Raw genomic sequence first — 14038 nt, forward strand, 5'->3', positions numbered from 1 at the left:
AATATAGCAGCGTCAGTCTGAGGCTCTAAAAAGCCAACTGATCAAAGACTATCTTTCTGATATCAATAAAATATCACAAAAATATCAGTGGGGGGTTTATTCATAATTCAATATAATTATAGCTCCCTTTTGTTTCCACCTATAGAAGAGGGAGAGAGGTGAGGGACAGGTGAGGGACAGGTGAGGGACAGGGGGTGATGCTGAAGCACGAGGATCATCTCCTTCCTGCTGTGGTTCTGATCCACGTCACGTGCTGTCCGTGCTCTGTCTCAGGTGATGGCGCTTTCCAAGGCTTCATTTGACATGAAACCGCCATGTTCTGCAGGTGAGAACACCTGCGGCAGATCTGCAGGAGTGAACCATCACACTAACAGCAGGGGGGGTTGGGGGTAAACTGTGTTAACATGTGACATCCTGACTCACCTGCAGCTGCAGGTGTGTGAATGTGTAGATGAGATAGTGACACCTACTGGTTTGTAGCAATCACTGCAGAGACTCATTCAGCTGCTGTGGAAAGTCCCATAATGCATCTGTTTGTGAACGTATGAAAACAAGAGTCTGAGCTCTGAAGGCTTTATGTTCTCAGGAACCAGAGGAACCACAGGAACCCAGGTGAGCCCAGGTGAGCCCAGGTGAGCCCTCTCTCTGTGAATGTTGTGTCAATGAATCTGCTGTCGATAAAACAAACATCCAGGTCTGTGTTTGAACCGATGACATGACTGTTCTCTGATCAGTATGATTAATGCAGGATTCACAGCAGGTGAAACACATGGAGCACCTGTGGCTTCACCTGTGGCTTCACCTGACGCTTCACCTGAGGCTTCACCTGACGCTTCACCTCATTTGTATTTAAATCAAATGACAGAAACTGATGGACAACTTCAGCATGTTAAAGTTCAGCCACACACACACACACACACACACACACCTACATTCCTGCAGCAGGTTGAACCAGTGACACTTCACTGAGTTCACTGTAAAAACTTGCAGCTTAAAACAGTTGAACTGTGTCATGTTGTAACACAGAAACAAGTTTCTGTGACGCATTCACCTGGACATGTAAACACACAGTCGTCAGAAGACACACACACACACACACACACACACACACACACACACACACACACACACACACACAGAGTATATTTAACAGTGTCGTGTTTATGAGTGCAGGTAGATCAGAAACAGGACGTTCAACATGTGAACCAGAAACAGACAGAGACTCAGAGAGCGTCATCAGACAGACTCACAGACAGGTAACTGACAGGTAACAGACAGGTAACAGACAGGTAACAGACAGACAGGTAACCAGCAGGTGTTTGTTTTGACAGTGAGGTGTTGACAACAAGGTAAGACAAAGTCTTGTTATGGTTCTGTGTTGAAGTTCTGTGTTAAGGTTCTGTGCTATGGTTCTGTGTTGAAGTTCTGTGTTGAACAGTGAAACTGTTGGTTTGATTCTTATGGTTCTGTGTTGAGGTTCTGTGTTAAGGTTCTGTGTTGAGGTTCTGTGTTAAGGTTCTGTGTTGAGGTTCTGTGTTGAACAGTGAGGTTGCCGTTGATTTGATTCTTATGGTTCTGTGTTGATGTGAAACATCTGATCACTCTGATCTATAATCAGTCTGATCCTGATCTCAGGTAAACCAGAGTGGGACAGATCTTTGTGCAGTCATGTGTTGTGATTGGTCAGAGGAGCTGATCGATCACTGCAGCATCATCAGTGATTGGTTATTTAAAGTGACACGTCAGAAATAGCAGCCTTTTCCTTCTTTACCTGCTTTCACCTTTTTACCTTCAGTCTCTGACCTGCACGCAGGTGTTTTAAGGATATTTAGTTGCTAGGAGACGATGATGCTTCCTGACAGGTACCTGATCCATTAAATGTCTTCTCCTGTCCTCAGGATGACTCCTCCTCCTCCCGTCCCAAAACCTCGAGCTCGTTACATGAGGGACAGTCAGAGCTCCGCCTCCTCTTTGGACAGGTAAGTTTACCTTTAAATCTGTAGAACAAACACTAAAACTGAAAGTGTAATCAAGGTTTCTTTTGATAAAATCTTGAATACTTTATTTTTTGTGTTTCAGAGATGTGACTGATGAGAATCTACAACCATTTTTTTCTAATGAAGTTCACCTGAGCACAGGTACACACACACACACACACACACAGTGACATCAGTGGCATTTCTTGTCACTGCTGATGTCATCAACAGCTGATTCTAGTGTCACCAACACGGAATAATTAAAAACAGTTTCTGCAGGAAACTGAAGTGAAAAAGTTTAAACTGGTTTGTTGTGTTGTTTTCGAAATGTTGCATCACTGACACAAAACTAATACAACACTGACACACTAACAGTGACACACTAACAGTGACACAACACTGACACACTAACAGTGACACACTAACAGTGACACAACACTGACACAACACTGACACAACACTAATACAACACTAATACAACACTGACACACTAACAGTGACACACATCAGTGTTGTGTCGGTGTTAGTTAGTGTGTCAGTCATGTGACATGTCTCCTGAACAGAACATGTATGTATTCTCATTTATTCAGCTCCAACATTTCCTCACTCTCCCTCTTCACCTGCTGCTGATCCATGTCAGTGAATCCATTAGATAATAATAATAATAATAATAATGATAATATAATAATAATAATAATAATAATAATAATAATAATAATAATAATAATAATGATAATAATAATAATAATAAGTGAAGCCTGACTGAGGAGCAGCTGTTCTGTCTGTTTGTTGTTAGAAGTGTTGATGTGATACAGAACCGTGGAACCAGTTTGTTCCAAAGATTAAAACCTGTAATTGTGTGAAACCGGTCTGACTGATGATATCATCACAGGTGAATGTGCACAATGTTAAGAATTGACATGTAACAGTCAGCAGTGAGTCACCCCCCCCCCCCCCCCCCCCATCAGCAGCAACAACATCAGTTGCTGTTTTGTCTCAGAACCAGCTTGACGAGTAATAATAGATTTTGAATTGATAATTAATGGTTGGTCACGTTAAACACATGAAGTATTAACGTCAGTTCCTTATGTTTCAGATGATCCAGATGTTTAACATATTTCTTTGATTTTAACATCAATGTAGAAAGATCTTCCATCAGTCTGCATCATGTTTGTGTTGAGTGTGAGTGTCATTATGTCACATCACTGTCTGCTATCACATAATATCGTCTTAATGGAGCTTTTATTCTGAAAGTCTCCTTAGTGATAATACTAAGGCTCTTACTGTGAAAGTCTGTATTAGTGGAGAGCAGTCAAACCCCCTGGTGGACATCAGAGCAATTGCAGGTGGACAGATGTCTGTTTGATTGACAGGTGTCTTGCCCTATCAACTGATGTCTGCTGATGATGTCACTGTCTCCTCCTCCTCAGATGAAAGTGCTCCTCCTCTTCCTCCTCCCACTGCTTCGGATTGTTGCGTCGTCTTCCCCACTCTGGCCAGTGTTGCTGACATCATCGCTACCAACATCCCATCATTGGCTGGAGTTGCTACTGCCATCGGAGACTCAGCCCCCCCAGCCACTACCGCCCCCTCTGCCCCCCCCTCCATAGACAGCATGGCTAACAGCATCGCCACCCACATACCTAGCTTAGTGGGTGCTGCTAGCACTGTGGCTAGCCCAGCTGCTGCTGTGTTAAATCCCACCACACTTGTACTTGCTTCTAACACAGATGCAGCTAGCTTAGACAGCATTGTTAGCTCATTAGCTAACATGCCCAGTTTAGCAGGGATTATTTGCGGTGAGGCTAACCCTGCTGTTAGTTTAACCCCGTCAGCCCTGCCCCCCTCTGCTGGTGAACCCTACACCCCCTCACTGTCAAGAATCAGAGTTACCGGAGACCCTGACACAGGTACACCAATCAATCCATCAATCAATCAATCAATCAATCAATGTGAGCTGAGACAAGCTCTGGTTTGGGTGTAGCTTTATTTATTAAAACTGACACTGGTCACTGGTGTGAATCTGAAATCAGGTTCATAAAGGTTTCAGTTCGTCCGACCTCAGTAACATTGGAAACTGATCCTGGTTCTGGTCAGACTAGTTTGAGGCTGAATCAGTTTTAGGATTCGTCTGAGAGACTGAAACACAGTCAGCACAGACCGAGTTCTCAGTCTGCTGAGGAACAGGGTTTATCTAAAGTCCAGTCAAAGGGATTGGCTGTTCAAGATTTCCACTGTGTCTCTGTATTCAATGTATCCAGATGTTGGGGCACTGTTACAGCTGGTGATGTCAACGTTGGATGGGAATGCAGGAGTCACATTACCTCCAGTAGAGGGAGCTGCAGAGCCGGCAGACCAAGGTACACACATGATCCAGTCTGGTTCTGCTGGACTGGTCTTCACCGTCCTCACTCTGACTCTTTGTTGGTTCTGGTTCCAGAATCTCCTCAAGCCATCGGAGAAGAAGACCTGTACATCACTGTGTTGGCGTGTTGGGGAGCTGAGGAAGCTGACTCCGAGTCCTCCAATGAGGAGGAAGACACAGGAGTTAGCCCTGCCCCCTGTGGAGTGAATGGACCAATTGAAGGAGATCCTGCTTCGAACCCGACTACAGATACTAACAAGTATGTGAACAGTATACAGTACAACAATAACTACTCCTACGACTACAATCCTCCACTGCTGCTGACAGACTGCTGGTGTTGCAGCGTCCCAACCAGTCCTCCAGGTCGTATCCTCCCCGCTCGGCCGGCCCCGCCCCCTCCGCGTCATCCTGGCCAATCACAAAAGCCAGGGAAACCTGTGAAACAGAAGACGCCGAGGTACACACAAACACACACACACGGTCTGTTCTTGTGTTGTCGTGGACTGTCAAGAGTCCACAACCAGACAAGTTCAGATCTAATATCCTGCAGTGATCCAGGTCTGCCAGTTTTACCCAGGATGCTTCGGGAGCTGATTGTGTCATACAAATCTAAACAAGTATGATCAACTGGCAGCGGTGGTGGTAGATTCACCTGGTTTCGATTTGAGGTTTCTCTCAGGTGAGATTTGAGCTAGGTTTTTCTATTTGGATTTTGGAGAAGTGAGGAGCTACATGTCGGGTGAGGTCTTTCAGTCAGTGTCCATGGTCTTCATCCTGGGGTAAAAAGCTGACATGGACATGAATAAATATGATACGTGGAAACAGGCAGCAGCTTGTGATTGAGTTTAGAGTCCAGATCACATGTTCACACGTCTTGTCCTCTGTGTTGAGGAAGACATGTATTTGTCCTGCAGAGCGGCCACTATTCGAGTGTCGAGGAAGAAGGGCGGCAGTGGGAGTTCAACTCCTCAGAGTGCCGTGGTACGGTCCAGCTGGCTGGACGTCTGGAAGGGTTTCAGGTAACGACAACAACATCAGCAGCATCAATAACAACATTCCTAATGAACAAGGCCAACAGATGTGTCACTGAGGCCAAACTTTAACATATGATATAGACACAGATAAACAGATGACATGTTCTCTCTCTAACAGACATAATGTTTTATGGGCGAAGTTGGACGGACAGCTGATGTCTCTGTGGAAGAAACGGACAGTAAGTCAGTGTCTCCCTACCTGTCTCTCTGTCTACCTGTCTTTCTGTCTGTAGAGTAACAGGTGCGTTTGTTTTCTTGACCAGGACCAGTTCAGTGAAGTGTTGTTCCATGTCTCCAGTATCACCAATGTGAAGAAACAAGACAAAGGAAGATTTTCTGTTTACTTCAGAAAGAAACATTATGACTTCATGGCTCATAGTGATGGTGAGAATCCTGCACTCTGCTGCACTCTACTGTACTCTACTGTACTCTACTGCACTATAGTGTGGTCTACTGTACTCTACTGTACTCTACTGTACTCGTACTCTACTGCACTCTACTGCACTTTACTGTACTCTACTGCACTCTACTGCACTCTACTGTACTCTACTGCACTCTACTGCACTCTACTGTACTCTGCTGCACTCTGCTGCACTCTACTGTACTCTACTGTACTCTACTGTACTCTACTGCACTCTACTGCACTCTACTGTACTCTGCTGCACTCTGCTGCACTCTACTGTACTCTACTGTACTCTACTGTACTCTACTGTACTCTACTGCACTCTACTGCACTCTACTGTACTCTACTGTACTCTACTGTACTCTACTGCACTATAGTGTGGTCTACTGTACTCTACTGCACTCTACTGCACTCTACTGCACTATAGTGTGGTCTACTGTACTCTACTGTACTCTACTGTACTCTACTCCCCTCTACTGCTCTGTAATGTGGTCTGCCCCTCTTCTACTGTACTCTAGTGTGGTCCACAAAGGACATATATAAATGGTCAATTATAATTACATCGATATTTGTTTCTAATGTTTCCTTTCTTGAATTTTTTGTCTCTCAGAGGTTCAGGATGGTTGGGTCACATCTCTGCTGGCTTCCCGAGGCCAGCCAAGCCCTGCCCCCCCCAAACTGCATGGACAAATCACCATCAAGGACCCACGTAGCCGCGTCTATGCTGCCATCTGGGGTCATGACCTTTGGATTTACCCCAACAAAGACAGCTACCAGCTGGGCATCGCCTCCTTCTCTATCCCCCTGAACGTGGCCATGGTCAAATCTACAGGAAGACACTCGTTTACCCTCATCACTCCATACAAGAGCTTCAAGTACCCACCTGTCTGTCTGTCTACCTGTCTGTTTGTCTGTCCTTTCATTAACTGATATTAATCAAACATTTTTTCCTCCTTGTCTCCCCCCCTCCCTCCAGCCTGGCTGTTGATTCGACGAAGGACCTGTCCCTCTGGTTGGACAGTCTGTCCTCATCTATCCGCAGTGCTCTGTCCTGCAGCCAGGTGGCAATACGTCTGTGGGAAAACCGCTACAACAAGGTGTGTGGTGACTGTGGCTCGGCCAATCCTGAGTGGGCGTCGGTCAACCTTCTGCTGGTCATCTGTCAGGCCTGTGCAGGTATGGACGCTCATGCTGCGTTCAGGTGATGTGTGATCAATGCAGAATACTAACAGAGTCTGTTCTCAGGTCAGCATCGAGCTCTGGGCAGCAAACTGTCGAAAGTCCGCAGTCTGAAGATGGACAGCAAGGTCTGGACTGAACCACTGATACAGGTGAGGGAGACTGAACCACTGATATAGGTGAGGGAGACTGAACCACACATACAGGTGAGGGGAGACTGAACCACTCACACAGGTGAGGGGAGACTGAACCACTTTGACTTCTTCCAGCTGTTCGTTATGTATGGGAACCAGCTGGCCAATCAGGTGTGGGCTGCAGCGGTGCCGACGGCGGAGCAGCTGCTTCCTGAGTCGTCTGATGAGGAGAGGTCAAAGTTCATCCAGGATAAATACAGCAGGGGGCGCTACAGACGAGTCCATGCCCTGACGTCCTCTCTCTCTCTGATGAACCAGGTCTGACTCAGTTACACTATAATATTAAACTAGACCCTAACGTTACCATGGTTACTGAAACCATGTTGACTCTTAATATCTGATATATGACTTATGACTCTATGATGTAGAGAATGTAAATATGTATATATTTACTGTCTCGTGTTATCGTGTGTTACTGATATATCTACACAAATGTCTTATAACATGAATCTTGAACAATTATATCTATGGATATATTGATACTAATATTGATTAGATGTTTTGTTAGTTTGTGAATTTTTCCTCAGGGAAACATTCTGGGTCCTGTTCTCTTTATACTCCAATATGCAGATGATACACAACTATATATCTCCATTTACACCAACAACCCCAGTTTCTTAAATTACTTGTGTCAGTTACCTATATATGAATGAATATGTGCTTCAAACATTATTGTAGCTTCATAATTAATTCATATGTTGAACATGTTGGTACATTTTGCAAGAAAAACATGTAAAATAAAAACATATGAACATAATATTTGAGCTCACACACAGTAGTTGTCAATATTTGAAGAGCAGATTGTGATCAAAGTATTTGTCCATGTATATTTTATTTAATACATACAGTATGTCCATATATGGTCGTGTATAAAGATTGAGCCAGTGTCTGATATGTTACCAATTCCAAACTAATAATCAACAATCAATGCTCTGAGGAGCTTTAACAATGACAACACATGAGGTCAAACTTATTTGAATTAAACCTCACCTGTTACCATGGTGATGAGGAGTGTGATGATGTGAATGTGTGTGTTCCAGAGGCTGAGTGAGGTCGTCTGTAGTGACAACGTCCAGGAAACAATGTCGCTGATCTGCTCAGGAGCAAAGGTCTGAACGGACAGGTTTACACTCTGCTGTAAAGATAACCTCAGCTCACCAATGATTAATGACACACACACACACACACACACACACACACACACACACACACACACACACACACACACACACACACACACACACACACACACACACACACACACACACACACACGTGTATAAAGTAAATAATCCACTGAATATTTATTTTATAAATCTTATGATTTACCTTTTTAAACTCTGAAGAAGCCAAGAAGTCAGACTGCAGGTTGGTCCCTTTAAAGTTCTGCTGCTTGTTACATGTTTTCTACCTGAAATTAGTGGAGCTCAGCAGACATGGAAGACACAGGCGACCTCGTTAATGTTGCCGTTAATCAGACGTGACACGACACCATATTTGGTGTCTAACACACCTGACTAGACAGGGCAGGGAGTGACGTACAACAACAGTGACCTGGTGACCTCGTCCTCAGTGTGAAGCGACAGCAGCTCGTCTTAGTGTCAGACGTTCTGTAAAATAGAAATGTAAAATATTTTATACAAAGAATCCAAATCACAGTTTCTGTGACTCCACACAGATGATGTGTTCAGGGTCAGCTGATCGCTGCTTCACTACAGAACACATGAGGAGGAACCTCACCCACCCCCACCTCAAAATCCAAGATGGCTGCTCTGTGCATCAACAGAAGTGAAGCTGTTTATTGAACTGTTCGTTAGCACAGACAATAACAACAATAACAACAAGCTTCTGACTTGTACATGTCGCTGTCAGCTGGGCTGTAAATGAGATGATGTCATTGGCTCGTCCAATCTAGTGGCAGCAATCCTTTCAAATGCACCAATCATAGGGCAGCACCTGGTTTACGGGGACTCAAGCAGGTTTCTGTCATGTTTCATTCTGTACCTGACTCATGTTACCTGTGCACAGGTGTGTCAGTTGGACCCTCAGAGCCCCTCCCCCATCCTCCTGGCTGAGAGGGCAGGTCAGGCCTTGCAGACCGAGCTGCTCCGCCTCAACGAGTACACAGGTAACACACGCACACACACACACACACACACACACACAGGTAACACACTGGTTCTTTACTCATGATTCTTTCTCATTCAGAGTTCCCGCCTCACCAGCCCCAGTCGGCCAATAGGAGACCTGACTCCGCCTCCTCAGGTAATAACATTGGCTGAATCACCTGGATGGATTCAAACTGGGAGCATGTGACCTGACACACCTGTGTGTGTGTGTGTGTGTGTGTGTGTGTGTGTGTGTGTGCAGGTGAGGAAGAGGAGGAGCTTCATGGTAAACTGGAAGAAGATCGTTTTCTCTTCTCATTAGAAAACGATTCAGCAGCTTGTGACGTCCTCGACCTGCGAGAGGTTCAGTCAGTGTTCGTCAGAGAGTAAGTACTACTGGTACTGCAGTACTGATACTACTGGCACTGCAATATGGATACTACTTGTACTGCAATACTGATACTACTGGTACTACTGGTACTGCAGTACTGATACTACTGGTACTGCAATACTGATACTACTGGTACTACTGACACTACTGGTACTACCGGTACTGGTATCTGATTCATTTAGTGATCAAGTTTTCCTCCCAGACACCATCAGACTGATATTAAAGAGACTCTTCGTCACTGCAGCTACAAACAAGAAACACTGGAAATGATCTGATACAAGCAACAACTAATTACAACTAATTACAACTAATTACTACACTACCGCCTAAAACTGCACTGCTGTGGAGACCAATTCTTTTGTTTTTGTACCTTCAGTGTTTTCCTGGATGTTTTAGTGAGTTTAGATTAGTGAATTTAGTTAAGTTAGTTTAGTTTTTTGAACTTTGCTCATTTAATTTCCTATGAACGCTATTGGCTGTTCTAATGTTTCTGCTTGAACTTCCTGTCCGTGCTGCTGTGGGTTCAGATCAGATCTTCAGTTTGAGATGGTGACGTTGAGTGATCAGCTGATCTGTGCTGCTGATGATAAGGAGGCGTTGGTGACTCACCTGGTTCACATCCTGAAGGTAAACCTGAGTCAGTGTTCTTCTATCTCTGTGAGGACAACAGGTTTAGGTTAAACTCATAACCAGAGTTCTTGTTTCTAGGTGATACTCCCTGGGGGCGTGTCTTATGCTGAGGTGGGCGGGGCCTCTGCAGTCAGTAAAGTGTGTGTGGTTGAAGTGGATGGAGCCTCGACTCATTCTGACGCCTGGTTGATACTGTGGGAGGACGGAGTCAGCGTTCACCCCGTCGACAGACATTCACTACAGACTCTGAGGATGGAACTAAGTGCATTCAGTCACCATGGTAACAGTGCTTTTACCATTCACACCTGAAGTTTTCTGGAAGTGACTCAGACTCATCTGTTCTGGTTAATAAATCAGTTTCTGTTCAGTGTGAAACATCAGCTTCTCTTCTTCTACAAGAACACGGATGTTTTAAAAGAGTACAGTCAAATAATAATTCTTACAAAGAAAGCAGATCTCAGTAGGTAACAGGTTAGGGTTTTTATGTCACTACATGTTCAACAGTTGTTAAGTTTTCTGCTGTAACGTCTTGCTTTCCTCCAACGAGCTCAGAAACTTCTCCACAGTAAAAAGTGAGGAGATAAATGATGAACACAAACCAGCTGCTGAATGTTTCCTGAAAACAAATCGTTGAACCACAGTGTTTGTCATTTTTATATTATTCATGGTTTAAATAATGAAAACATGGGTATATAGAAATGTTTCATCTCTTAATTATAATTATAATTATGGTCCCATTAGACAGGATGAAGAGTCCCACACGGTTCAGTTCTGGTTCCTCTCAGGTTCAGTCTTTATAAGTTGATTGATCAGACTGTGTTTGTCTCTATGCAGACGACTCTCTGCTCTACACTCCATTGATCCTGATGATCTGAGCTGTTTGAAGACGTACATTACGTCACCTGATGTTTAAAGACTCATTTACATTTTTACTTTTCTTTTGTTTTTCAGAAATGTGTCCATCTGAAAACATCATCACCATGGTAACCACAGACAGGTGTGCAACACACACACATTCAGATTTAAAGAAGGTGAAATTACAAATCAGTCAGTGATTGGCTGAGCTCTCTGCAGGTGTATACTTTATGACATTACAGGTGAAAGTGTTGTTTCTCTCTTCAGGAGTGTGTCCTTTCGTTTTGAGCAGCAGCACAGCTGTCAGTCCTGGTCCGACCACCTGCAGAGGGCTCTGACCAATCAGAGCTCAGCTCTAAACCGTCTTTCTGCAGCCAATCAGAGCTTCTCTCATCAGTCTCTGTACCCAGTGATGGACGTGGGGTCAAGAGGTTCAGTACCGCCCGGCATCGAACGCTGCATCTCCCACATCACAACCCATGGTCAGAATAGATCATATTTATACATGAGAACGTGTTCAGGCCTCAACTAATGATTAGTTTTATTATTGATTGACTGATCAATCGTCTGTAAAACATCATAAAACCCTCGTCAATGATGATAAAGGTTTTACCTCCAGACCTCCAGGGGCCCCTGGGGCCCCTGGAGGTCTGGGGGTCTGGGGGTCTGGGCCCATGGAGGTCTGGGGGTCTGGGCCCATGGAGGTCTGGGGGTCTGGGCCCATGGAGGTCTGGAGGTGTGGGCCCATGGAGGTCTGGGGGTCTGGGCCCCTGGACCTCTGGACCTCTGGACCCTGGGGCCCCTGGAGGTCTGGGGGTCTGGGCCCATGGAGGTCTGGGGGTCTGGGCCCATGGAGGTCTGGGGGTCTGGGCCCATGGAGGTCTGGAGGTGTGGGCCCATGGAGGTCTGGGGGTCTGGGCCCCTGGACCTCTGGACCTCTGGACCCTGGGGCCCCTGGAGGTCTGGGGGTCTGGGCCCATGGAGGTCTGGGGGTCTGGGCCCATGGAGGTCTGGGGGTCTGGGCCCCTGGACCTCTGGGCCCCTGGGGCCCCTGGGGCCCCTGGAGGTCTGGGGGTCTGAGCCCCTGGAGGTCTGGGGGTCTGGGCCCATGGAGGTCTGGGGGTCTGGGCCCCTGGACCTCTGGGCCCCTGGGGCCCCTGGAGGTCTGGGGGTCTGGGCCCCTGGAGGTCTGGGGGTCTGGGCCCATGGAGGTCTGGCGTCCCTGGGTGCAGCTGCATGGTTTCGGGGGCCAGCTTAGATATGAGCTTATTTCTCTGAATGTGTCTCAGGCCTGAAGGTGGAGGGTGTGTACCGCCGTTGTGGCCTCGCTGCCAAGGTGAACCGATTGGTGGCGGCTCTGATGACATCACCAAGCTCCGCCCCACTGGAAAGTGATGAGCAGGGCGTGTTGGATGCTGGCTCCGCCCTCAAACAATATGTCCGCCAGCAGGAGAGTTTAATACCCGACACACAGCCATGGCTGCAGGCTGCAGGTCAGTACACAGTATCTGTAGTACATGTACATGTAGTACTACAGAAAATTTTACTACATGTATTACGTACAGTAATACTACTAAATGTAGTACATTTAGTACTACAGTAAATAGTATTACTTAAGTAGTACATTTATTATGAATGACATTAACTGCTCAGTACTGTGTGTGTGTCAGTGTAGAAGTACTAACGGCAGTAGTATCAGTAGTGGTACTCAGTCTAATAGTACTCACTCTCTCTCTCTCTCTCTCACTCTCTCTCTCTCTCTCTCAGTGATGTCAGATGAACGCTCCAGGTTTAAAGCGTACCGACAGTTACTACGGCAACTTCCTGATGACAACCGAGCTACACTGTGTGCTCTGTTTGGACACTTCTACATGTAATACACACACATACACATGCACACACACACACACACACACACACACACACACACACACACACACACACACACACGCTGGTGTTCCTCTGATGTTTTTATTTACCTGTCTCTCAGGGTCCAGGTGTTCTCTCAGGTGAACAAGATGTCGGCTCACAATCTGGCTGTGGTTCTGGTCCCGTCTCTGTTTCAGACTGTGAACCAGGATCTGCTCAGACTCACCAGAGAGTTCATCATCCACCACACACTGCTGTTCCTGGTAAACACCTGACACTACTGCTCCCCTGTGATACACCTGTGACACACCTGTGACACACACCTGTGATTTATTGTCGACGTGCTGAAAGTGATTTGTTGTGTTAACCTGTTATTTGTTTTACCTCAGACGCCGGAGAAGGAGGAGGAGGAAGAGATCACCGTCTTCTGATGAAGATGAGGATGAGGATGAGGAGCTCACGTCAGAGTCGTGTGTCTCAGATTGTTCTGGTTTTAAAACTCTATTGTTTTAGTTTTTTCTTCATTTGAAACAGGTGGAACTGAACTGTCTGATTTCACTGTGAAATATTTCAAGTCACAGTTTTTCTTGGTGTCTGTAGAGTTGTCTTCCTGCAGGGACAGCGCCCCCTACAGTGTCTCTGTCTCATGTCTTCGCTGTAATCTGATGTGTGCTTCAAATATCAGTTTAAATAGTTTGTGAACAAATCTTCAAAGACACGTAAAAATCTGCAGCTGCAGTTTAATGATATATTTACTGACAGAATGTAAACTGAAGAGTCCTGATCACTGAAATCATTAAATCATTAAAGAAATTTATTTTAAATCAGTTAAACGTGTCAAACGTCAGTTTCAGTTGAATTAGATGACGTGCAGCCTTACACAGAATCTGTCATATGTTCAGTGATTCAAAAACCAAGCTGGAGGAACAACCAGGTGCATTTTAAACTGTGGATAAACACTACAGTCAGTGTGGACCAGTTTACATTAAAGTAATCAATACCACTGTGTAAAAATACTCTGACTTTAATTACTGC

General features: G+C 45.4%; 1 protein-coding gene across 5 annotated transcripts; it reads left to right on the plus strand.

Moving 5' to 3' along the window:
• Nucleotides 1-185: 185 nt before the first annotated feature.
• Nucleotides 186-13830, plus strand: LOC130182455 (arf-GAP with Rho-GAP domain, ANK repeat and PH domain-containing protein 1). Of its 5 annotated transcripts, none has more exons than XM_056397412.1 (27): nucleotides 186-325; nucleotides 587-632; nucleotides 1899-1979; nucleotides 2080-2138; nucleotides 3407-3886; nucleotides 4238-4336; nucleotides 4417-4600; nucleotides 4685-4798; nucleotides 5256-5360; nucleotides 5494-5554; nucleotides 5639-5759; nucleotides 6389-6653; nucleotides 6755-6954; nucleotides 7024-7109; nucleotides 7227-7409; nucleotides 8192-8260; nucleotides 9179-9278; nucleotides 9359-9415; nucleotides 9521-9644; nucleotides 10177-10276; nucleotides 10358-10559; nucleotides 11231-11276; nucleotides 11402-11616; nucleotides 12424-12627; nucleotides 12902-13007; nucleotides 13125-13266; nucleotides 13393-13830. In XM_056397412.1, the coding sequence occupies exons 1-27, from the start codon at nucleotides 277-279 to the stop codon at nucleotides 13432-13434; spliced, it is 3540 nt and encodes a 1179-aa protein (XP_056253387.1). In that variant the 5' UTR covers nucleotides 186-276; the 3' UTR covers nucleotides 13435-13830. The 5 variants fall into 5 exon arrangements, with proteins under 5 accessions (XP_056253387.1, XP_056253388.1, XP_056253391.1 ...); XM_056397413.1 differs by having other exon boundaries at nucleotides 280-325; nucleotides 587-622; XM_056397416.1 differs by lacking the exon at nucleotides 186-325 and having other exon boundaries at nucleotides 591-612.
• Nucleotides 13831-14038: the final 208 nt, after the last annotated feature.

This window comes from Seriola aureovittata, chromosome 15 (genome assembly GCF_021018895.1).
Source record: "Seriola aureovittata isolate HTS-2021-v1 ecotype China chromosome 15, ASM2101889v1, whole genome shotgun sequence".
Classification (NCBI taxonomy): domain Eukaryota; kingdom Metazoa; phylum Chordata; class Actinopteri; order Carangiformes; family Carangidae; genus Seriola; species Seriola aureovittata.